This window comes from Poromitra crassiceps, assembly GCF_964638095.1.
Source record: "Poromitra crassiceps genome assembly, chromosome: 23".
In the NCBI taxonomy this organism is placed as follows: Eukaryota; Metazoa; Chordata; class Actinopteri; order Beryciformes; family Melamphaidae; genus Poromitra; species Poromitra crassiceps.
Window position 1 is genome coordinate 6897163 of NC_139639.1, and position 24438 is coordinate 6921600.

Below are 24438 nucleotides of genomic sequence, written 5' to 3' on the forward strand. Positions count from 1 at the left end.
AATGAGGACGTGCAGGATTTTACCCAGACAAGGTGGGACACTTACAGGTCTGTCGTCAAACAGTGGCTTTGTCTGGACGGCGATAGTAAAGTTATCGCTGAAACTTTTAAACATTGCGTGGACGTGGATTTTGACCATGTTCCCGAGGACGCTGGATTTCACGCGACGTGTTACCGTCGCTTTATTTGTAAAAGACGTTTGGGTTTGGCTGAGAAACGCTGCACACAGATGGTGCAGGGGGGGGGAGAAGAAGAACCAGATGCAGCCGCAGCCTCGGACAGCATCGGCCCCGACGGAGCCACGTCTGAAACCCCCCGAAAGAAACTTCGGTCTCGGACAGGTTTGCCCGTCCGTTCTGCTGGCCCTGTCCTTCCAGCCATCTGCATCATTTGTAAAAAGGTGGACAAATATATTACTGTTGGTGGAAAACGGAAGAAGGATCAACTTTCACAAGCAGAGACAGTGTCTGCAGGTAAGCGACCCCCCCCCTCTCTCTCTCTATCTCACACACACACACACACACACACACACACACGGGACTGAAAAACATGGAACAAGGAAGTGTGCAGATAGACAGGCAGAAAAGGCGGTGGTCTTGTGATGTAGTTGATTTATATATTATATTATATTACTTATCATTGATAAAAAAAATGTGTATCTACAGAACAGAGACTGAAACACCAAGGGGGGGCAGGTCACAAGTGCCAGCTGGCCCATTGTTCACTGTGTTATTTACAGCCCCCAAACCAACACACACACACACACACACACACACACACACACACACACACACACACACACACACACACACACACACACACACACACACACACACACACACACACACACACACACACAGAGAGAGAGGGAGCATTTTATTTTATTGCCTTGATCTCCTTGCCCCCCCCCACCTCTTTTTTCTTGTAATAACAATACAATGGATAAAAGATACAAAAACAAATGTCACCCACTTTTTTTTATTATAAAATGTGTGATTTGACAGTAAAGCTGATTATAACTTTTTTTTGTTTTCAGGCCAGTTGCGGAAGGCTGCTGAGAAGAAGGAAGACTCTAGCGTTCTTTTGCATATCAAAGACAAAGACTGTGTGTCTCTGGAAGTGCGTTACCACAGGTCCTGTTACAGAGAATACACAAGGTCCTTGTCAAAGTCTACGGCAACACATACTGCAACCACAGATGAAGTGTGAGTTATTACATTGCATTAACACTGCACATTTCAAAAGTAAGGCTTTGACCTACAACAAATACTATTTTGTCTGTCTTTAGATACAATGTTGACAGCAGACCTCTTTGCACATGTTAAGTATTTTTTTGTCTGCGTGTGTGTGTTTTCAGAAATGAACAACCCTTTGCTGCCAGCTACAAGATATTCTGCGAACGAGTCATCCGTCAAAGGATTATCGATAAACAAGAAATCCTGAAAATGAACCAACTAAGGAAGAAATTCATAGACATCGTTAAGAAGAATGAGGATATTGATGCTTCAGACTACAGGTAACTGTGTCCTTGACAGTTCAGTAAATAAAAAAGAACCTCTTTCATACTGAAAAGTTTCCATTTTATTGATTTATTCGCTCACAAGAAAGGCTGACAGTATGTTTAAATGTATTTGTTTGTCATTGTGAAAAAAATCCCTTTATTTATACATTTGTGCTCGTCTTTTTCTATATTTTCATGTTGCAGGCAGGATAAACTGAAAAAGCGGTTGGCCCGTGATTTCCCCCAGCTGGTGTTTCACAGCCCTGCAACGCGCAACATCTCCGAACTGGTTTTTGTTGAAACATTATCAGCAGATACACTGTTAGACAGGCTACCGCATCCATCAGACACGACAACAACTGAGTCAACCGAGGTAAGCCAAGCTGAAAGTGACAATGAACACACATCTGGACAAACTACAGAGCACACAAGGACACTGTACAGTGCAGGACTGATATTGAAGAGACTTGTGAATGAAACTCCCGGGATGAAATGCCCCTGGCCTCCCACAGCAGAGGATTTGAATGTTTCTGACGCAAAATCTGTTGTGCCAGTTGAACTATTCAATGTGATTTCCTGGATTATAGGTGCAACAGAGGAACCAACACTAGACCATTATGTTGATATTCCTGAAGATGTGAACCTAAAAGTTTTATCTGTTTGTCAAGACATTGTGTATCTTGCTTCTAAAGGTCGGAAGCAGACGCCTAAGTCACTGTGTCTTGGTCTAACTGTTCGCCATTTAACAGGTTCATCCAATGTTCTGTCACTACTGAACAGATTAGGACACTGTGCTTCATGGAACACAGTTGTCAGTCTAGACACTAGCCTAGCGTCACTACAACTTCTAGAGGGCAGAGACAAAATCCCTAAGGGGTTCTCAAAGAAGGCACCAACCATACTGGTGTGGGATAACATCGATTTTGGGGAGGAGACACTGTCAGGTCGTGGAACTACTCACCATACAAATGGCATTATGGTACAAAGTTCTGTTGTTGAAACAATGTCTAGACCAGACAGACAGCCACTGCCGAAGTCAGTTTACACATTCAAAGCACCTCCTAGCATCCCGCTACAACACTATCCACAGACTAAAAGACAAGGGCCACAGAACTTGCTTCAGGATGAAAGTGTTCCATTGCAGGTGGAAACGTACAGGTTGAACACTGTGTCTGCTGCCAAAACAGAACTGGCATATGTTTTAGTGAAGAACACAGATGCTGAAGCATGTACAGTACCAGGCTGGACAGGTTTCCACACAATGCTACAAAGTGATGCCACTCTACCTAAGTCAGCACTGTATTATCTTCCAGTCATTGAGGCTTCACCGACAGAGATGTCAACAGTTAACACTATTCTGAAGCGAAGTGTTGAACTTGCTGATCAGCTAGAACTGGACCATGTAGTGTTAGTTTTTGACCAAGCTATATATGCCAAAGCTCAGCAAATCCGCTGGAAAGATGATGAGTTGACAAAGCGTCTTGTGGTTAGACTAGGTGAGTTTCATACATGCATGTCCTTCCTAGGCATTTTAGGAAAAAGATTTGGTGATGCAGGACTGCAAGACATACTCATCGAGTCTGAAGTCGTTGCCCAAGGATCCATCAATGGTGTGATCAGTGGTCATCATTACAACCGCAGCATGAGGGCACACAAACTTATGTATGAGAGTCTGCAACGTGCCAGATTCAGCACATTCCTAGACTCATTAACACCAGAGGAGAGAGATGAGTGCATGGCTGTCATCACTGAGATCAAAGACGCTTTCCCAGACAGAACAATGGATGTTTTGTGTGCAAATGAGAACTTTGACAAAATGTGTTCAAAGTATGCCGTCTTTGTGGAAACGAGAAGTGCAGAAAACCCAACGTTTGCCTTCTGGAGTTCATACATTGACATGGTACAAATACTACTGCTGTTTGTGAGAGCAACACGTGAATCAGACTGGCAGCTTCACCTGTCAACAGTGCGCCTGATGATGGCATGGTTTTTTGCTTACGACCGTGTAAACTATGCTAGGTATTTGCCTTCATACTGGCTGGAAATGGTCAATTTGCCTCTCACACATCCTTCTTGTCACAAAGACCTCAGTGTAAAAGGCCAGTGGACTGTCCAACGTCAAAGTGCCCATGGATTTGCCTCCATTGCTTGTGACCAGGCTATTGAGCAAACATGCAATAGAGATTCCAAGACAAAGGGTGGCTGGACAGGGATAACACTGAATCGGGCTGCAGTGTCTCGCTGGATATTGTCACAACATGAAAGAGCTGCCATAGCTAGACAATGTGAGTCAATGGCTGGTAAATCTCCTGAAACACGGAGACGAAAAGATCTGGACCAAACACGGATTCATGCCGATGAAAATGCTGTGACCAGAATAAGTTCCACCATAGATTCTATGCTGAACCCATTTGACATACACCAAGATGGCATTGTTTGTCTTAGCTCAGGGACAGTAGCAGCTGAAGATGTCAAGAATGATTTGCTTGCAGCACAAGAAAGAGGTGAAGAAGCTGTCAAAGTCTTTTTGGACCAAAGACTGTTGTCAAAATCAGTCGACATTTTCGCCCCCATCAAGGCACAAAAACTGAAGACCTTCAGTGACCAGGCAAAGACAAAGAAGAAATCTGCAGCAGGCAAAGATGTGATTCTGCGTGCTGACAAGAAACTGTTCTCCAGACTACTCATTGTTGGTCAAACTAGAAAGATAGACCTGAGGGAAGTTCTGTCCTACTCCTTGGGAACGGTTTCATATCCTTTAGCCAGTACTGACGGGTCACTAGCTAAAACAAACAAATCAGCTCTGATGAATATATTGGAGAACAAAGACAAAGACTGCTTAGTTCAACAAGTTCCGTCAGATGGAGCTATTCTCTTCGATGGCATGGCAGTCATTCAAGCCATTCGTTCCAAACCGGCTACCTTTGGAGAATTGGCTGAAAACGTACTACAGTATGTGCTCAAATTAGCTCTGCAGCACAAGTGTACACGGATAGACTTTGTCATTGACCAGTATCCAAAAATTAGCATTAAGAACCTAGAGCGGTCACGTAGGGCTGGGGTCGGTACACAACGGGTGCAAATCTATGGACGGGATCAAAAGGCACCAACGCAATGGAAAAAGTTTCTATCAGATGGAACAAACAAAGCAGAACTGGCAGAATTCCTCTATGTTGCATGGCGAGATGCTGACCTCACCATTTTGGGCAGGGACCTCAGCTTGTACATAGCACATGGAGAACTGTGTCACTGTGTTTCCGTAAAAGAGGGTTCACAAACTGTCACTGCTGTTCAAGAACTGACATGTGACCATGAGGAATATGACACTAGGGTATTTGTACATGCACAGCATGCTGCACAAGAACACCAAACTGTAGTCATCAAAAGCCCCGATACTGACGTGGCAGTGATTGCTGTAAGTCTGCAGAAAGATTTACAGTGTAGCTTGTATTTCTTCACAGGAGTAGGCAACAGAACGAGGATCATTGATGTGGCTAAGGTGTCAGCAGCTCTTGGCACCAGTGTTTGTTCTGCACTCATTGGCATCCATACCTTCACAGGTTGTGACTCGACCAGTGCCTTTCATGGCAAGGGCAAAGGGAAGACATTTTCTCTTGCTTGCCAGAAAGAAGAATACCTGACTGGGTTCACAAATCTTGGCAGCAGTTTTAACCTTGACCAGTCAACTTTCAACACACTGAGCAAATATGTGTGCCACCTGTATGGCCAATCATCTGCCAAAAACGTGAACGATGCAAGGTACAAATCATTTTGTACGGCATCATCAGCTTTGCCAGAACTGTCCATTCCCCCAACAAGTGATGCTCTCCACCAACATTGCAAAAGGGCAAACTACCAAGCAGCAGTGATGAGACGTTCTCTGACTAGTAGGATGTGTGCTCCTTCACCCATTGGCAATGGATGGGGCATGGAGGATGGGGAGTTAACAGTAACATGGATGACTAGAAATCCTGCCCCTGATAGTGTGTTGCAGGTAGTCCACTGTAATTGTAAAAAAAGCAAATGTGAAACTGGAAGATGTTCATGCATGTCTGCAAAACTGTCTTGCACTGATTTATGTCACTGCCAGGACTGTGAAAATGTGTCAAAGGAAACAGAAGAAAGAGGTACATGGGATGATGACTCTGATGAAAGTGATAGGGATGAGTAACCCAACATGTTACTATGTAGGCCTACTACTTGTTTTGTTCAAGAATTATTAAATTGTTAAAGAATTGCCACACTGCCTACATCCAGTTAAATGCAATGCATAAATGCAAACAGCACAGACTACTTACACAGCCAACAGAAGGTTTTATTGTGATGCATTTGTATGCTATTTTGTATTTTCATATATTTCCTTGGCGGGGGGGGGGGGGGGGTGTACAAATGACAGATGCTGTGACACTTTGTGGTACTTGAATAAATGTTTCATACCATATGTTGTAATAATTCTGACCTCTAGTACTTTAATTTTTAGTCTTGTCCATTTTTTGCATTATTCCAATTTAGGGGGCGTGGTAACATTTTGATAGATTTTCTGCCATTTTGGTCCAAGGTGCCCTGATTTTCTTTTCTACCTTTCATTACACAGTAGGTTGAGACATTTTTTATGTATGAAACATAAGCTTTTGGCACAATTTACTGTGGAGGTTTCATTGTACTGTGTGGCAAACACTTAAGTTGAAGCATATTCTTTAACAAATATGCTACATTTCATGATCTAAATTCACATATGAGTAAACTAAAGGCACCAATACTTGTTTCAGATGTTAAGTATATGCATTTTAGCATTTATGACATTTGAGAAAGATTTTGTGTTGCCAAAAACACATTTTACAAGCAAAAACAGCAGCACAAGATTTTCGTTTTTTGGTTATAAACTGTTTATACATTTCTGGCTTGTGACAAAATACTGCAGGATATTATGAGTAGAACTTTTAACCCAAAGTCCAGAAGGGTATTGTCTATGAAAAAATGCATTGAATGAGTAGTGCCCATGACATGGGAACGAAACTCATTTTCTAAGCACTTTTTCATGGGTCCCAACACGGCCTACAGCACGTGATGTCATTATGTATCTCTTTATAACACATACTGTACCATGTGATGTCATTATGTATCTCTTTATAACACATACTGTAACACATCCAATTAGAATTCAACTGCCTCGATTATTTTTCATAGTGGGAGAAAATAGGCCACCGTAATTGAAGGCCAAAATACATCCCGCTCTCTTCGACTTTTGATAATAAGAAACACTTAAGCCTGTCACCCTACAGCTCTCTGGTAATTGAACAGCTTTGTTTTGTATTCAGCAAACTATCCCTTAGCAGGACCGGCTATTTTACCCTGTAATTGCAAATAAAATAAGCAATTCTGACTCCCTCATTTGGTACAGATATAACATGATGGGGAGGCAGCGAGGAGGTATCCCGCCCGGGTATGATTGGCTGTCTCGCCCTCTCTGTGTCTCTCTCTCTCTCTCTCTCTCTCCTCGTTCTTGACATCATCTTGACAGCTGCCCCAGATGGCCGAGGCAGATCTGATGCTTTGGCGTTGGGAGAACTGGCTTTGAACGCAGGCTAGCATGGCAAACTCTGCTAATGTGACACCTCTCTTCCCCGGGAGAATGTGACTTTTGACAAATGAATGCTGTTACACCTTCAGCTGCCTCTCCAGCCAGGCACGCAGCGCACTTACTGTCCAGCAGAGGGCTTTGTTTATCATGGCTGCACATGCTGTTGGCTAAAACCATGTGGCTGACTCCTGTTTTCAGAGAGGCTAAGACCCAGTCAAAAGCAGCCGCTGCTGCAGAGAGAGAACGTCCATTAGAAATAGGACCAATCTTGAAAGCGGTTTGGCATGATGATAGTGTAACCCAGGGGAGGCAAGCAGAAGTAGACGTAGACCATGCAGTCAAGTCGAGGGTACGTGCATACGCAGAAAACGTAAATTGCAACATTTTATTGCAAATAAATGTCCTGGAATGCACTGACCATCACAAACTGACGGTATCGACAGTAACAGCGCAAGAGTATCCGAGGGTGGACTTTTTCAAGAATCAATTATATATCATCATCGAGGGACTTTTTGTGGAGCTGCTCAATTGCTAATGATTTGGAGGCTGACTTCCCTGTCTTATTCCCTATAGTGGTACATTTTCTTAAACAGAAAACATGTCTACATCCCAAGAAAATCACCCCGGGGGCAACGGAGACACTCCAACAGAAAATGTTCCAGCTCTGGTCCCTCTAGCTGTGCTCACAGATTCAGTTTGTTTATGGTGGCTTTCTGCTCTAGTCGATGATGGTCACACTGACAGCGAGTGTCACGGTCATGGTCACGGCTCGGGTCGCTTTTCTGGATCAGACAATTTAACCTCAAAAGTCTGACAAACAATCGCTCCTCTTTACACTTGACAACAATCATCGGAGGGGCAAATTGAATTGTGAAGGATAAAAAGTCACAACCTACCAGAATTGCAGTCGTCCCCGGCGAAGCCCTCCTGGCACACACAGAACCCCACCCTGCAGACTCCCTTCTTGCTGCAGTTGTTGGCGCAGTAGACCAGCGAGCAGTCCTCGCCCACGTAGCCGGGCCGGCACCGGCACGTGCCGTTGACGCACAGCCCCTGGTCCGAGCAGTCGTTGAGACACCTCCCGACCGTGCAGTCCTCGCCGGTGTAGGACTCCTCGCACACGCACTCCCCGTCGATGCACAGGCCGCGTCCCGAGCAGTCCGCGGGGCAGCGCGGCTCCGAGCAGTTGTCCCCGCCGAAGTCGCGGTCGCACACGCACTCGCCCTCCAGGCACACGCCCTGACCCGAGCAGTCGTCCGGGCAGCGCGGCTCAGAGCAGTTCTTGCCACTCCAGCCGTCCTCACAGAGGCAGCCGCACAGGTGGAAGTTGAAGCTGCCGTGGCCACTGCAGCCCGGGACAAAGTCCACATGGCCTGGGAGGAACGTGCATAAATATTAGGGGTGTCAAAAATAATCGATTATAAGATGCATCGCGATGTGGATGTGCACGATTCTGCATCGATTCACCAATGTCAAAAATCGATTATGATTTTTTTTTTTTTTTTTTTTTTTATAATCAAATAAAATATAATGGAAGTACATGCAGTTGTTTATTTGGATCATAATACAATGCAATTCCAAATGCACTTTTATTTTAAAAGTAGCCACACAGTGAGAAAAAAGAAAGTGAGAAAAAATAAATCATGTATTGCGGAAAAAAGTGATGCATCGATTTATGCATCGAGATGCATCGATAATCGTACTCGAATCGAATCGTAGCCCTCTGAATCGTAATCGAATCGAATCGAATCGTGAGGCCAGTGAAGATTCACAGCCCTAATAAATATGATGCTACGAAATACTGTCATGCCCGATTCAAAGATGAAAACAGTCCTGCACGCACTCTTCTATACGTTCAGACTACAGGAGGACAGACAGGTCAGGTCGCCCTACATCTGTTGTTATTGGACTGATATTTGATATTGAACTGCATGTTTTAACCATATCCAGTAAACATGTTCATCATTTTGTAGGTGGTATTCAGAGTTAGGCTTCACCATTCAGCACTCAGGGACGGATCTGTCCCAGCCAGCAAATGACTTGTATTGACTTATATGGTCCCTGGGCAGCTCAGTGGTGGAACGAGCTCCAACCTTGGGTCAGGACGGTCGAATCACTGCCCATCTTTCGGCAAAGACTAAAAACACACCTTTTCAGGCTCCATCTGGGCCCTTCTTGAACTAACATCTTAGTGTAGTGTATATATTAATATACCGTATATATATATATATATATATATACATTATATATATATATATACTGTATAAACAGTACATACATACACACACTGGATGAGACACTACATTCTTGCTGTTGTCTTGCAGGCGCATTTAGTGATTTTCCATTCTGCTTCCCCTGCTTCACACCTCTGCCTCATCTTGATTCAGATCATGACTGCTGGAGATAATCACCCTCTCGCCGTGGAGATGGAATATTTTCAGAACATGTTTGAATGGGGTGATGGTGTCACTGGAGCAGATCCTTTAACCAGAACCAACTCTACACACACACTGGAGAACTCTATCCAGTCCCCTCGTATTATAATGACTGAACCTACTGAATGCTCAACTCCATCAGTACAAAGGTCTCACACTGTGCGTGGAGCAGGAGCACCTCTCCCCTCCAGCATCAGTACTCTCTCTGCTGCTGTCTTTCTTCTCTCTGCTAGCCCAAATTGTATCATTTGTTTCTGCCTATTTTTTCTACAAAGAAAAATAATTCTTGACATGTAAATTAAAATGTCTGCTATGAATGTTTTTCTCGTCCTGTTTTATCCTTGCTAAGGGTTTCTACATGTAAATAGTGAGGCAAAGTGACCGCCTACTTCCTGCTTCAACACTGTACCAGAGATTTTCATCCGCCATTTATTTTCCCATAGACATTTCGTAAAATGCATATAAAAAGAGTTTTACTGCATGGTTCAAACCAAACGTTCAGCTAGCGCTATAATCGGGAGAGACCATAGAACATTTCACTCGGACCAAAACTTTAAAAAACAACATTGAAAAAATATTTTCTTCAAACCCGCATTTTTTTTTTATGTTTTGGCCAGAGTGAAATGTTATGCGATCTCTCCTGTTTCTAAATATATCTGAACCGTTTGGTTTGAACCAGTAAAACGCTTTTTATAAGCATTTTCCGAAATGGTCCAATAACCATGTGTGATACCAAAAGTTTCTTGTTGGCTGTCAAAACGGTAAAACTATGTAACAAACAAACAATCAAACAAACAACATGAAAATGTTTGCCAACTTTAGCCATTATGTGCTCACCCATGGCTGAGCTTTCTCCACAGCATCCAGAGCCGCACTGCGCTCTGAGCAGGGACACCTCTCGCTCCAGCATCTCCACCCTGCTGGCCAGCTGCTGGATTGCGGTTGCTGCTGGACAGCCGCACGCCGCTTTCGGGATGTTGATGCGGTGAGTGAATGTTACCTGAACAAGCAGACAAATAGTTTATTATCGAGGACTTTGTTGTGATTAAATGTCTGTATCGTAATGTAAATAGTCAAAGTCAAAAACCATTTACTGTATACAAAAAGTGCATTCATCTAGTTTTGGTTTTGTCTGTGAGTGAGAACATAATGTAATTTTCTTTTTTCTTTTGAAATCATGAGACAATGCTGATTTTCTTAATTATTAGTGCAATTCGTGGCAACGTGCAATAGGAGGAAGACCCAGAATGAACACTGAATGACTGATTGCTTTCTTATTATTACTTGTTTACCATTTTTTTATATGTCTGTCCTTGTTGTCCTTGTCTCTGTCTATTGACTGTTTTTATATTCCCTTTTTAACCTTTGACACTGCAGAGGATGCACTTCAATTTCGTTGTTGTGAAAATGACAATGACAATAAAGGATCTTGAATCCTTTAACAACTTCACGTTTACGTTTGTGTCGCAAATGTAATTATTGAGTCATTTAATCCAAAAATTCTTGCAACCGCTGCTGAAGATTAACTAATTAGAGATACATTGATGTAGTGTGTTAAATGAAATTAAATTAATAAATTTTAGACCCTGTGTTGTCGAGGAGGTTTCACTTGCCGTCTCGTTTCATGTCTTTTCATTGCCGTTCATTGTAAAACGAGCAGAGCAGGTGTGTGTCCATTTTTATTTTTTCAACTCGGGACGACGGGAGGTCCTTAACTCATTGAGTGCCAGCCACTTTTGGAGAACGGACGCTCCCAGTGCCAGAGTTTCAGAGCGTTTTCAGTGATTTCTCGAGGCCCACAGAATATTGTGTGATATTACTATGTAAACACCGAACACGCCCAAAGAACGATGAGACTCTCTTCTATCATCTGCAAAAAAAAGTTTATTGATCCCATTTTCCGTTCTTTAGTTATGAGCCGGAGAAGATAGGCTGTTTTGAGCAAAAAGACACTTTTCAAATTAGAAGCTGAGTTATTCCGCCTTTTGTGAAATGCAGCATTTCAAGCACATTCACTGAGTCTGAAGATAATATTTTCTGATGTAGTGACGTGGTGTAGTTGTGTGGTGCCTGCGTGCCCCACCCCCCTCTCCCCCCCTCAGCTGCAAACTCCTCCCCACACTACACAGCCTCACGCACCCAGTCTATTTTCGGAGCGCTCCGTTTGTGTGCACCGGGCGGCTCCCAGCGCGACAAGGAAATGCCAACCCGGACTGCAGGGAAAGGTTTGGCCCTTCGGCGTCGGGTGCTGCCTTTCTGGCGGCTAATCGTGTGAAGAAACTATGCAGACAGACAGAGGCAGAGGAGCTCAGTTGTGTGCGCGGATTGACTGCGGTTCGCAGACAACAGCTGCAGACAGAGCAATCTATATGGCTCTGGCTGCAGCATGCATCGGTTTCTCTTTGATCACGGCTTTTTCCTCCTGTTTTCCGGACCTTTCTGTAATCTGGAGAGCACTGTCGCCACCTACTGGGTCGGTAAAATAGGTTATAGACCTCCAATAGCTACAATATTTGTACAGGAGATGTATTGGGCATTGATCCACGTCCCACCGTCAAAAAACGCAATTGACGACAATCGTCGTCTTTGGCACTCTACGTTAGTATTCGAATTGACGACAACTGTCGTCATTGGCACTCAATGAGTTAAGGTGGAGCCCTGACTCAATGTGTACGATGATGCCATCATAGTGACAAACACCAAGACAAAATGAGACAAATAGATATGAGGATGCTGCAAGACATGAATAAATGAAGAGCACCTGTTCCCCAGGACACCATAGGCAGTCTCCACCTTCACGATAAAGTCCTTAATCCAAGTTCCTTCATGTCTAAGTCCATATCTTTCTCTAGGCTTTATTGTCAAATTAAATACAAATAGAAATAAGAGTGACAATACAACAAATTGTCACACCTGGCTGTCAGCATCCATTGTCTGCTCAGTGTAGTCTGTTGGTCCGGTTGGTCCCTCCATAGCAGGTCTGGAGCTCAGCTCAGCATGAGAACCTGGGAGAAGAAAAGCACACTTAGCACGAAAATGATAAAGATAACTAACTATAAAAACATTAAAATCGCTATAAGTAGCCTTATGAGATTCTTTATTACACAAGTACAGTCGAGACATTAGACCAACTCTTCCATGTGCTGGAGACAGTGTGGGTCATCAGAAGCAAACCATTATCATGTGTTTTGGTCTTGTCCGGTATTAGTCAGATTCTGGGAGGAGATACATGGGGTGATGGAAAAGGTGTTTCATGGGGACATTCCATTTCAAATGGAAACCATGTACTTGGGTGCCCTATCATCAGAGGATGCTTCTTCTCCGGATGGGTACTTATTCAGGATTCTGAGTGCAGCGGGCAGGAAAGCAATTACTAGAAGGTGGCTAAGACCGGACAGACCAACAGTAGATGAATGGATTGACATCATTTATGAAATATATAAAATGGAGAGAATTACTTTTTCAATTAGACTGCAACAGGACAAGTTCCTGAAAAGATGTGAAAGCTGGATAATGTACATCATAAATATTAGACCATCATTTGTGTAAACTGTAATAGCGTTTGTTTTTTCTGTCTGTATGCTGGTTTGTTTTTCTTTCTTCCCCCCGTAAGATAAGGGGTTTGAGTAGTATGAAGGCACACCCCATTGCTCGGGTTCGAGCACTATAACAGTGTGGTTTATTGATGTAAGTTATGTACACAGGGTATGGCATTGGGGATTAATGGTCAGTAACAGTTAGTACATATGTTTAAAAAAGACAACATCATTACATGACTGCACATCGGAATGAATGGGTAGGATGTTTGTGTAGGGTTGTGCATGATGAAAGACGGATACAATGAGTCAAATGTGTGAAATGTATAATGGACCTGATAATTCTACAATAAAAAGAGAATTAAAGAAAAACAAATCACTATAAGTAAATAGAATGTCTTGTGGTGGGTGAACTATCAAAGCTGAGTAGTTTACAGAACTTGTGAAGAGTGGGAGAGCATGCTGTGTGAATGGGGAACAGGCACTACACTAGTACTGGACAAAGCACAATAAGCTATATATATTATCTGAGTGCCATATACTCTCTCTTCTGCAGCAATCAGTGCTTCTGCAGAGCGAGTAAGATTCAAGGACGTTGGTAAAGTCGTTATGCTCCTTTCTCTGAATATTCACTGCTCATATCATTATAGTGTGAACGTTTGAGCAACAGCATACCGTTATACCCTTTTTACTTCTCTTATTCACTTTTTCTCTCTTGCGCGTTACACGCGATTGTATTTGTTCTTCCGGTTCAGCGCTAGTTGGCGGCCAATTTCAAAACAAAACATCACTATAATAATGAATGAAGTTTGGCAACATTCAGAATTAAGCTACACAGCGGCCAACTTCAGTGACATGTTCATAGCGATACTGCTGCGAGGAGTTGATGGCTGTACCCAGTCGGTATTTAACGTTAGTTACAAAAGCACGTCGACAGTGTTTTCTCACTGCCAGTAGCCTAACTACAGTAGGGTTTGACAGATAGCTAGTCCGACCGGTGTCAGCACAGTCAGCGCTCCCGGTCCTCGCTGCTCGTTAAATATTTCCAAATAGGTGTTATTCTGATAAACTGGTCACATACGGTATATGTTACGTGCTCAAAATATTAAAACTTTAAAACAGTTTGTGTTTTGCTTGAAAACAGCTTTTTGGCAAGTCTAAAAATGACTGTGTGTGTGTGTGTGTGTGTGTGTGTGTGTGCGTGTGTGTGTGTGTGTGTGCGCGTACGTTACATGCATGAGCCAACTGCAGCCTTGTGGCTGCAAGACAGCAGATAAAAATGGCTACAGAGAGATCCAGTCCACAGACACACACGACTGATAGGTAGACATGAGCATCACCTGGGGCGGGTGGTGCAGATGCCTCCAGGTCGACGGAGCACAGGGACTCCAGGGGCACGTTGATGTTGTAGACGTGGTTAAAGACCATGGACTGCTCCCTCAGCGTCTGGTTGGCCGGGGCAGCAGAGGGGGGCAGATCGCCCCCTGGGGCCTGCCTCCGCACTCTGGTGGTGCGCACCAGCTTGTTGTCTCCTGAGGGAGCAGCATGAATGGCAGCCTGGAGAGAGAGAGAGAGAGAGAGAGAGAGAGAGAGAGAGAGAGAGAGAGAGAGAGAGAGAGAGAGAGAGAGAGAGAGAGAGAGAGAGAGAGAGAGAGATAGTGTGAATTAAAAAAACACACTCCAAGCAGTATGGACTCAAGGGCTCTCCATTTTTTGTTTTTGTCCTTGATATTTTGGGTTTACAGGATGGGGAAAAAGAAAGACAACAATGTCTGTTGCCTGCTGCTGTCTGGTATCTGGATGTTTTTTTTTATATATTTCTTTTACTTTATTGTCCATATTATTTTATCTTGTGATCTTTTGTACTAACCTATGCCCTTTCCCTATTTGAATGTGTCCTGTTAGTACCTGTTTAATTGCAGGTCCTTCTTTTCGCTCAGTAAGATATTGCGTGTTTTCACTTTATGTATTTTATTGTGTTTTCTTAACTCTGAATGGCTTCTGAATCCACCTGCCCAGGGACTCCAGATGGAAATTAGCCTATGGCTAAATCTGTTACAATGCATCTCTTCCCCTATGGGGATTAATGTCTTATTGTATATGCTCAATATACTCTGTCTGGTCACAGCTATGCCAATTTACGAGCAATCGCGCTGAATCTTTCAGGAAGTGTAAAGAGCGCCCCTGCAGGTGACCTAACGCAGCCGGATGTTTGAATTAGGTAATTGACAGCACTAAAATGAAGTAATCGTTGACATTATTGACTATTCTGAAATAAAAATTAAGAGAAAGTGATTTTTATTATTTTAGCGAATGTTGTTTCACTTTTTTCTATAGCGAGAGCTTTTAAGCGCCACCATTAAACGGAGGTTTGGGGCGAGTTTCATTCTTCTTCATCGGTTAGCACGGTCGCAAGGTATTATGGGATATCTTAACCCACCAAAGGTACCATCGTATGCTTCATAGAACATTAGCCAAAAATAGGTACCTAGAAAGGTTGCAAAATACTGGTTTCAGACAGCCTAAAAATGACAACTTCCTACATAGAAATGCTATACCTACAGTATATACTGTAGGTCGATTCCTTGCGTTTCAGACACTGCCTATATGTTCTGAGGGAAATGTAGCTGTAGGAAAAGCAGCTACTGTAATAAGTCATCTTAAAAACAGTATTAGAAAAGTTTGAGAAAACACCAAATGATATGTAGTCAGAGAGTTAGAATGATCACTACACTGTTCACTGTGTGAGATATGCTAGAAGTTGTGCACAGAGACAGTCAAGTGGTTCGGTGTGCTGCCAAAAATAGTAGATTGAAAACAAATGATGAATGTGCAAAGGAATCATGGATCATGAATAAGCCCTTGGCCGCTCTCCAGTGAAGGAGGAGGATGTGGGAGATGTTTGAATGGAGCTACCTGTAGAGCGAGAAGCACAGCCAACGCCAGGCTCCAGCCTGTTGCAGGCATGGCGGCCCACTGCTGCTGCTGGACCAGGTGCATGCTGGGAACAGACCTCACCACTCCTGCCCACTCACACCAGCGGACCAATGACAAGTGGACCTGGGAGTGGAGAGAGAGAGAGGTAGGATATTACAGCACTGCTGCCATTTTGGCCTGAAAATGCCTCCTTGCATCAATGGGACAACAGCACAGAACCATGAGAGCCAATCAGAGGCAGAGCAGTGTGAGCGAGTGTTGCCAAGAAATGGTGTAATGTATACAGGCTTCAGTTCTTTATCAATATCACTGTAGGTTCTTTGCTCTATCTGCAATTCTGCATCCCTGGTGTAAGTGTGTTTTCATGCCTGTGTGTGTCTGTGCATGGGACCGCAAATTTGTGACAAAATGTAAATGTTTTTTTATGTGTGTGTGTGTGTGTGTGTGTGTGTGTGTGTGTGTGTGTGTGTGTGCGTGCGCCTCTGGTGTGTGTGTGTGTGTGTGTGTGCGTGTGCGTGCGCCTCTTGCGTGTGTGTGCGTGTGTGTGTGTGTCTCTGTGTGTGTGTGTGTGTGTGTGGCGGGGTGGCATCAGCTCATCCTCTGTAAACGGTAAATATGTCTTTGATCTGGCGTAACACAATGTGGTTTGAGGTAGAAGTAACTCTTGCAGGGAATAGGGGACTGGCTGAGAACCTTTCAATGTGCAACAGCAAACATTTGGATCTTTCCACAGGGACGGGATGGAGAAAGTGTCGCTCGGGGACGATGTTGATACTGCAGATGGATTTCTATAGAGTGGTTTGAGTGAGGCTGCTATAATCTCCTCCCTGAAGGAGTGTGGAGAGAGAACAGGGAACTACAAACAGCACAGACAGTAGAGGGGAAATGGATGTGGATTCTCCAGGCAGAGCAGCACACACAGACAGGCACAGACAGACCCATGGCCCACACAGAACCACACACAGACCCATGGCCCACACAGACCCATGGCACACACAGACAGGCCCACACAGACCCATGGCACACACAAACCCATGGCCCACACAGACCCATGGCCCACACAGACCCATGGCACACACAGACCCATGGCCCACACAGACCCATGGCACACACAGACAGGCACACACAGACCCATGGCCCAGACTAGCATGCAGAAACAAAAGCACACTTGAACGCAGCAGAAAAACAGACAGAAAAACACAGGCACTTACATAATAATAATCCTCCTTTATCTTACGTTAACTTGTGCTTTCTGCTGGGTTTCAATTGATAATAGTGTGGTTTCATCACACTTTGCTTTTACAACATTTCTTTGACAACAAAATTTGGGTCCCGGGCTGAAAAGCTATAAAATCCTTTCACACAATCATCCTAGTGCTAATATCTTTTGAAGCATGGCAGAGGCCACACAACTGTGCACATCTGTCTGATTGAGACAATATGATACTGTGCAGTAGGGCTGTTGAAACGAATTTTGATATTCGAATATTATTCGAATTTAATAATTATGAACGAAATTCGATTATTATTCTTTTTTTAAAACGAATATTTTTTAATTTTTAAAAATTTTTTTTTTTTTTTTTTTTTTTTTTAGAACACTAGAACAGTGACAAGTTCTGACAACATACTTGAAGAAAAGAGTGTTAACTGAAGTTGACTGTTGAAGCTGCTATACTGATGTAAACCTACCTGTAGCCCTTAAAATGTATGTTCATTCATTGTTAACTGAAGTTGACTGTTGAAGCTGCTATACTGAATGTAAACCTGTAGCTCTTAAGTGCAATACGCGACTGATTTTTTTTGTTCATGGCTCATTGTTGTTTTGGCAAAGTTTACTTATTTGTTTATTGATAAGGAGCTCAAACAAAGGCTGTGTCTTTTTTTATTATCAATTATTTTATTTTAGCATTTCAGACAGCACCAATACATCACTGATGAATATTAACTAAGCTCTGGTTATCTGACCTATTTTCTAATGCAATGAATGTATGTACATTGTACAAGGAACATGTTTTCTTAAATAAACATCATTGCTGGACTATTTGTGATAAGCCTAATATTATTTTGAATATTCATCCACCATTCACTTTTCCATCTACATTTGGTAAAATGCTTAGAAAAAGTTTTACTTGGTCAAACCCAAAGATTCAGCTATATTTAGAATCAGAACATAACATAAGAGAAGACAACAATTCACTCAGACCAAAAAAAAAAAAAAAAAAAATTTTTTTTTTAATTCAATTAAAAACTAATTAAAATATTCGAATATAATTCGAATATTAAAATGTATAAAGCACTGAAATTCGAATTTGATTATAGAGGGAGATTGACAGCCCTACTGTGCAGACCTAAACCTTGTTTTCATGGTCGTCGTTCCATTTTACTGACTGTTTGAAGGATGATATACAAGGACGCTGAAACTGTTTCAGCAATGTCATCCCACAATAGTCCAAGCAAATAGTTTTTCATATTTTATGTAAACAGTATCTCCTCAACGTTATGATATTTCAAAATATGTCTTCTGCATGTGGCCTTTAAAGAGCATGTGCTTCAAATCAACAGCTCAATCTGCAAAAACACATGTGAAGTATGACGATAGCTGCTTATAACATCAAAAACACATGTGAAGTATGACGATAGCTGCTTATAACATCAAAAACACATGTGAAGTATGACGATAGCTGCTTATAAACACATGTGAAGTATGACGATAGCTGCTTATACAACATCAAAAACACATGTGAAGTATGACGATAGCTGCTTATAAAACACATGTGAAGTATGACGATAGCTGCTTATACAACATCAAAAACACATGTGAAGTATGACGATAGCTGCTTATAAACACATGTGAAGTATGACGATAGCTGCTTATACAACATCAAAAACACATGTGAAGTATGACGATAGCTGCTTATAACATCAAAAACACATGTGAAGTATGACGATAGCTGCTTATAAACACATGTGAAGTATGATGATAGCTGCTTATAAACACATGTGAAGTATGACGATAGCTGCTTATAACATCAAAAACACATGTGAAGTATGACGATAACTGCTTATATAACATCAAAAACACATGTGAAGTATGACGATAGCTGCTTATAAACACATGTGAAGTATGACGATAGCTGCTTATAACATCAAAAACACATGTGAAGTATGACGATAGCTGCTTATAACATCAAAAACACATGTGAAGTATGACGATAGCTGCTTATATAAGATCAAAAACGCATGTGAAGTATGACGATAGCTGCTTATATAACATCAAAAACACATGTGAAGTATGACGATAGCTGCTTATATAACATGAAAAACACATGTGAAGTATGATGATAGCTGCTTATATAACATGAAAAACACATGTGAAGTATGACGATAGCTGCTTATATAACATCAAAAACACATGTGAAGTATGATGATAGCTGCTTATATAACATCAAAAACACATGTGAAGTATGATGATAGCTGCTTATATAACATCAAAAACACATATGAAGTATGATGATAGCTGCTTATATAACATCAAAAACACATGTGAAGTATGACGATAGCTGCTTATATAACATCAAAAACACATGTGAAGTATGATGATAGCTGCTTATATAACATCAAAAACACATGTGAAGTATGATGATAGCTGCTTATATAACATCAAAAACACATGTGAAGTATGACGATAGCTGCTTATATAACATCAAAAACACATGTGAAATATGACAATAGCTGCTTATATAACATCAAAAACACATGTGAAGTATGACGATAGCTGCTTATATAACATCAAAAACACATGTGAAGTATGATGATAGCTGCTTATATAACATCAAAAACACATGTGAAGTATGATGATAGCTGCTTATATAACATCAAAAACACATGTGAAGTATCATGATAGCTGCTTATATAACATCAAAAACACATGTGAAGTATGACAATAGCTGCTTACATAACATCAAAAACACATGTGAAGTATGACAATAGCTGCTTATATAACATCAAAAACACATGTGAAGTATGACGATAACTGCTTATATAACATCAAAAACACATGTGAAGTATGACGATAGCTGCTTATATAACATCAAAAACACATGTGAAGTATGACAATAGCTGCTTATATAACATCAAAAACACATGTGAAGTATGACAATAGCTGCTTATATAACATCAAAAACACATGTGAAGTATGACGATAACTGCTTATATAACATCAAAAACACATGTGAAGTATGACGATAACTGCTTATATAACATCAAAAACACATGTGAAGTATGACAATAGCTGCTTATATAACATCAAAAACACATGTGAAGTATGACAATAGCTGCTTATATAACATCAAAAACACATGTGAAGTATGACGATAACTGCTTATATAACATCAAAAACACATGTGAAGTATGACGATAGCTGCTTATATAACATCAAAAACACATGTGAAGTATGATGATAGCTGCTTATATAACATCAAAAACACATGCTTATATACAGTAACATCAAAATGCAACCACTTCAAGGGCCATAAAAACCAATCAAACAGACCAGTGGGGTTTTGATGTGTGTGCGTTCTCGACTGAGTGTAATACATCATGCCCTTGAGTGCAGTGTGTTTATGCCTATGAATGTCATGTGTGGGTAGGAGAAGGTTTGGCAGGCTTTCAGATGCAGCTCAGACAAGCCTGTGTGTGTGCACGTGTGTGTGTGTGTGTGTGTGTACAATGTGTGTGTACAGTGTGTGTGTGTGTGTACAGTGTGTGTGTGTGTGTGTGTGTGTGTGTGTGTGTGTGTGTGTGTGTGTGTGTGTGTGTGTGTGTGTGTGTGTACAGTCAGTAGTGGGAAGTCAAGAATCTTTTATCAGAACATCTCGTGTGTTGTTGGAGAGCCCACTGCCAGAGCCAGATGGAAGTCTTCTTATCTTTGTCTTCATGTAAGTTAGGGGAGGATGTTGGAACATGCCTTTATTTGCACATAAATGGCAAACGGAGAGAGAACAGGAAATGGAATACTTTTGAAATAGATGCACACTCTGTGTCCCATACTTCCCATTTCCACCTCGATTTCTTCCACTGCTCAGGAGCATCTTTTGTGCTTGCCTGTGCATAAGCTTCACTTCAAAACTGTGTAAGTCGCACAGCCTTTGTACGTATGTGTGTGTGTGTGTGTGTGCATGTGTTTGTGTGCGTGTGTTTGTGTGTGTGTGTTTGTCAGTGTGCGCAGTGAACTGAAAAAGTCGTATAAAGAATGTACACTACACACGCACAGTATATTACAAAACACCCATGGGGAAACAGAGCCAGTGAAGGTGATATGTTACAATCTACAGCAGGCCTCACTTCAGACACTGCCACTAATGCCTTTATAAATGACTTTGGCCTTGCAGGAACCGGGTGCGACTCCAAACCCCCTCCCTCCCTAAACCGAAGAGATGGCAAATGTTCCACTTTAAAAAGGTCCCGTCATGCGAGCAGCTCCTGTCCGACACGACACGAGCCGGTGAACTGCTGGATTTGCCAAACAAATGAGAAGCATATAGATGAGGAAGAAATGACATGGACAGAGCCAACTGGAACAGTCTTCTTCACAGCCATTAGCTTTGGCCACAGCCACAGAGCCCAGCTAGCGTACAAGCTGACAAAGGCCACTGCAAAGATCTTCTACCCGGCAACAAGCATGATATAGAGACACTGCATGAAATAGGCCACGCCCATCACGGGGGAAAGCCCTCCCTCCATTCACACAACAAATGTAAAAAAATCGGCAATTAACATTTTTTTGTACTCCAAGCAAAACAAGGAAGCCATTGAGAATTGGCAAGAAGAAAAATGTGGATCTAGCTGTCAAGGAAGTAAGTTGGAGTGTTCAACTTCCGTATATATGATCTTTGTGTGCAAGACACGACCATGCACGCGACATAGGAGAACGCCAGGATTGGGGGGGGGGGGGGGTGGTTTCTGAATGATGACGCGCTCCGCAGTGTCTCTATGAAGTACTGTAGCTGTGTAGATCACTGTGTTATAATGTTGTTTACTGTTGAGGAAGAAATTATCAAGTACTAAGCAACACTCGTGTGCTACAGTATATCCTCACTTAACATTGACCCTCCTGTACTACAGTATATCCTCACTTAACATTGACCCACATTTACACCTTGAGATGAAACTGGAAAAGTAACGTCTCGTGTGTTTTTCAAACTGTGAGTACATTTGCAAATGGGTCACGGTGGTCACCTCTTATTATGCATTTCCTTAAAGTAGGTTACTACAACTATACTTACCATTGGTTGTTCAGTCTTGTTCTCATGACCTTATACCTTTTGACCAATAAGTGAATTATATTCTACATATATACCTGAATTAACATAATCATGAATATTCAACAGTATAAAACTGTGTAATCGGATTTTGACTTCCTTGACTCCCTGCAGTGCAGAGCATAAACCTGTCAAACTGCCACTCTTGCGTCCTGAGTTTTCTTCCACAATACCAAATGTCTGAAATAATGTTTTATTAACTTTTATTTGGATTATTTTTTATATCACACTTGTTCCGTCCTCTAAGGTGAAGAGAGTTGACTGGGCGGTAAAACATTTTTGTTGTTTGTATCTTCTTTAGTAACATCCACGGCCGCGGGAAGTGGGGGTGCTGCAGCACCCTCTGCTGTTTTGCATTGGAATTGCAATGTCAATAAAGAAAATTATTAAAATGTGTTTTATATTGCTACATTTAGGGTTTAGTTGAAAATCATGAGCAAAGCAAAGAGGGTGGAGATGTTATTTTTGACGTTTGGTTTATAATAATAACATAATAAAATATAAGAATACGGTAATAAGTTCAGTGTTTCTGCCTGTGTTGCTGTCTGTTGTAATGTAAAATGACCTAAAGGGAGAGAGCAGGTGGTGGCCACCAAGAATCCCTTCCTTGCAGCACCCCCTACTTAACCCATTGATACCTGATGCAGCATTTGCATGTATATCCCTCATTTGTGCAAACCGTGTGACGCGGTTTGCAGTCTTAAAGGGATACACACACAAATGCTGCATCAGGTATCAATGGGTTAAAAAGAGTTCCAGTGGCCTTGGTAACATCTCTCCGCCCCTGAGGTACCAACACTTCATTCCTACTCAGAATTTTAAAGGTCCCATATCGTGCTGTTTTCAGCTGTTAGCTTTAACCCTTCAAATGCCAGTTTGTTTACATCATGGCACTGTTGTTTTATAGTGTAAAAAGCACAAAAGCAAAAAAAAAAGAGGCAAATTTATCATTATAAAACCAATGATAAATGCAGACATAAGACTTTGAGGCCATGTATATTTCACCAACCGCCATTTTTATTTATTTATTTATTTAGACAATTCCATGGTCTTTGGTGCAGTATGAGAGCATGGTGTTTGGCAATGCATGCCCTATGTAAAAAACTAAGCTGGAGGCCCAAATAGCACTTTTGACTGGAAGTCAATAGGACAGATTCCATCCTCTAATAGAAGAACAAGTAGAGTATTTTTTGACAGGGTGACAGAAGTGTGACAGGAAGTGTCCTCTGACGTGAACAGTGTCACTTTCTTTTTTAAATACACACATGGGCCAAATTCCACACCGCTAAGACTAAATATGCACACATTTGATTTTAAAAAGGACAGAATCCATCCCCAATGTTGCTTAATGTTAAATGACATTTCTCTTTTGTCTGACAAAATAATTGAGGTAAAAATAGAAGTATATTGAGATGGAAAATGTCACACGTCCTTTTTATGTGAATATAGACAAAACGGAGAAAAGTCTTGTGAATGGGAAGTATCTTGCCTTAAGGCATATTGCTAAAGGTCTGCCAAATATAGCAGCATATACATTGACACAAGTCTCTATATATAGATTTGAAAACAGCAGTCACGCACTTTGAAAGAGATTCAAAGTCACAAGATGTGACTTTAGTCATTGGCTCATGGTGCAGCCTGATGCCCACAAGCTTCTCCACGCACAATGAGACCAGCCTTTTCACTCAGGCATAATTAAGGACGGGCCCACTCACTCAGTGAAGAGAATCACCGTGCTCCACTCACTCAGTGAAGAGGATCACCGTGCTCCAGGCTCCAGGCACCAAGAACCGCCTTCATTTACTCTTTCTTTCCAGGAGAGGGAACACACACACACACTTAGATGAACACATTTAAGCCCACACAAAAACCAAGTGCACTGAAACACACGCTGCCAAATCTACACACAGGCACACACACTCACACAGGAACACACACGCACACACGCACGCACGCACGCACACACACACACACACACACACACAACAGTATTTGCTCACACACACTGTGTCGTGTATGAAGTGTTTGCAGCCTTTCGTTTTAATAGATATATATTGACGGTAATTAGTAGTGACAGCATGCATCGTCTCAATCCAGCCACCCACCGTTTCAAAGTGTTTAAGTGCAAA

General features: G+C 42.0%; 2 protein-coding genes across 3 annotated transcripts in view; one reads left to right on the plus strand and one right to left on the minus strand.

The window, feature by feature from the left end:
• LOC310797282 (uncharacterized protein) overlaps positions 1-5835 on the plus strand; it is a 6182-nt gene extending 347 nt beyond the window's left edge. The window contains exons 1-3 of one of the 2 annotated variants that reach the window (XR_014553724.1): positions 1-472; positions 1036-1515; positions 1705-5835. The exon at positions 1-472 is cut by the window's left edge and continues 347 nt beyond it. Coding sequence is in view for 1 of the 2 variants with exons in the window: in XM_083659643.1 (XP_083515769.1) it covers positions 1-472; positions 1036-1204; positions 1357-1519 (804 nt within the window). In the remaining variant the exon portion in view is untranslated. Of the gene's footprint in view, positions 473-1035 lie in introns of both variants that reach the window. The other variant, XM_083659643.1, reaches the window with a different exon arrangement.
• Positions 1-16052, minus strand: part of tnr (tenascin R (restrictin, janusin)) — a gene marked incomplete at both ends in the record, with an annotated part of 53534 nt that extends 37482 nt beyond the window's left edge. Inside the window, 5 exons of the mRNA XM_083659769.1 lie at positions 7978-8454; positions 10354-10516; positions 12430-12521; positions 14393-14621; positions 15969-16052. Of these exons, the coding sequence (XP_083515895.1) occupies positions 7978-8454; positions 10354-10516; positions 12430-12521; positions 14393-14621; positions 15969-16052 (1045 nt within the window). The remainder of the gene's footprint in view (positions 1-7977; positions 8455-10353; positions 10517-12429; positions 12522-14392; positions 14622-15968) is intronic.
• Positions 16053-24438: the final 8386 nt, after the last annotated feature.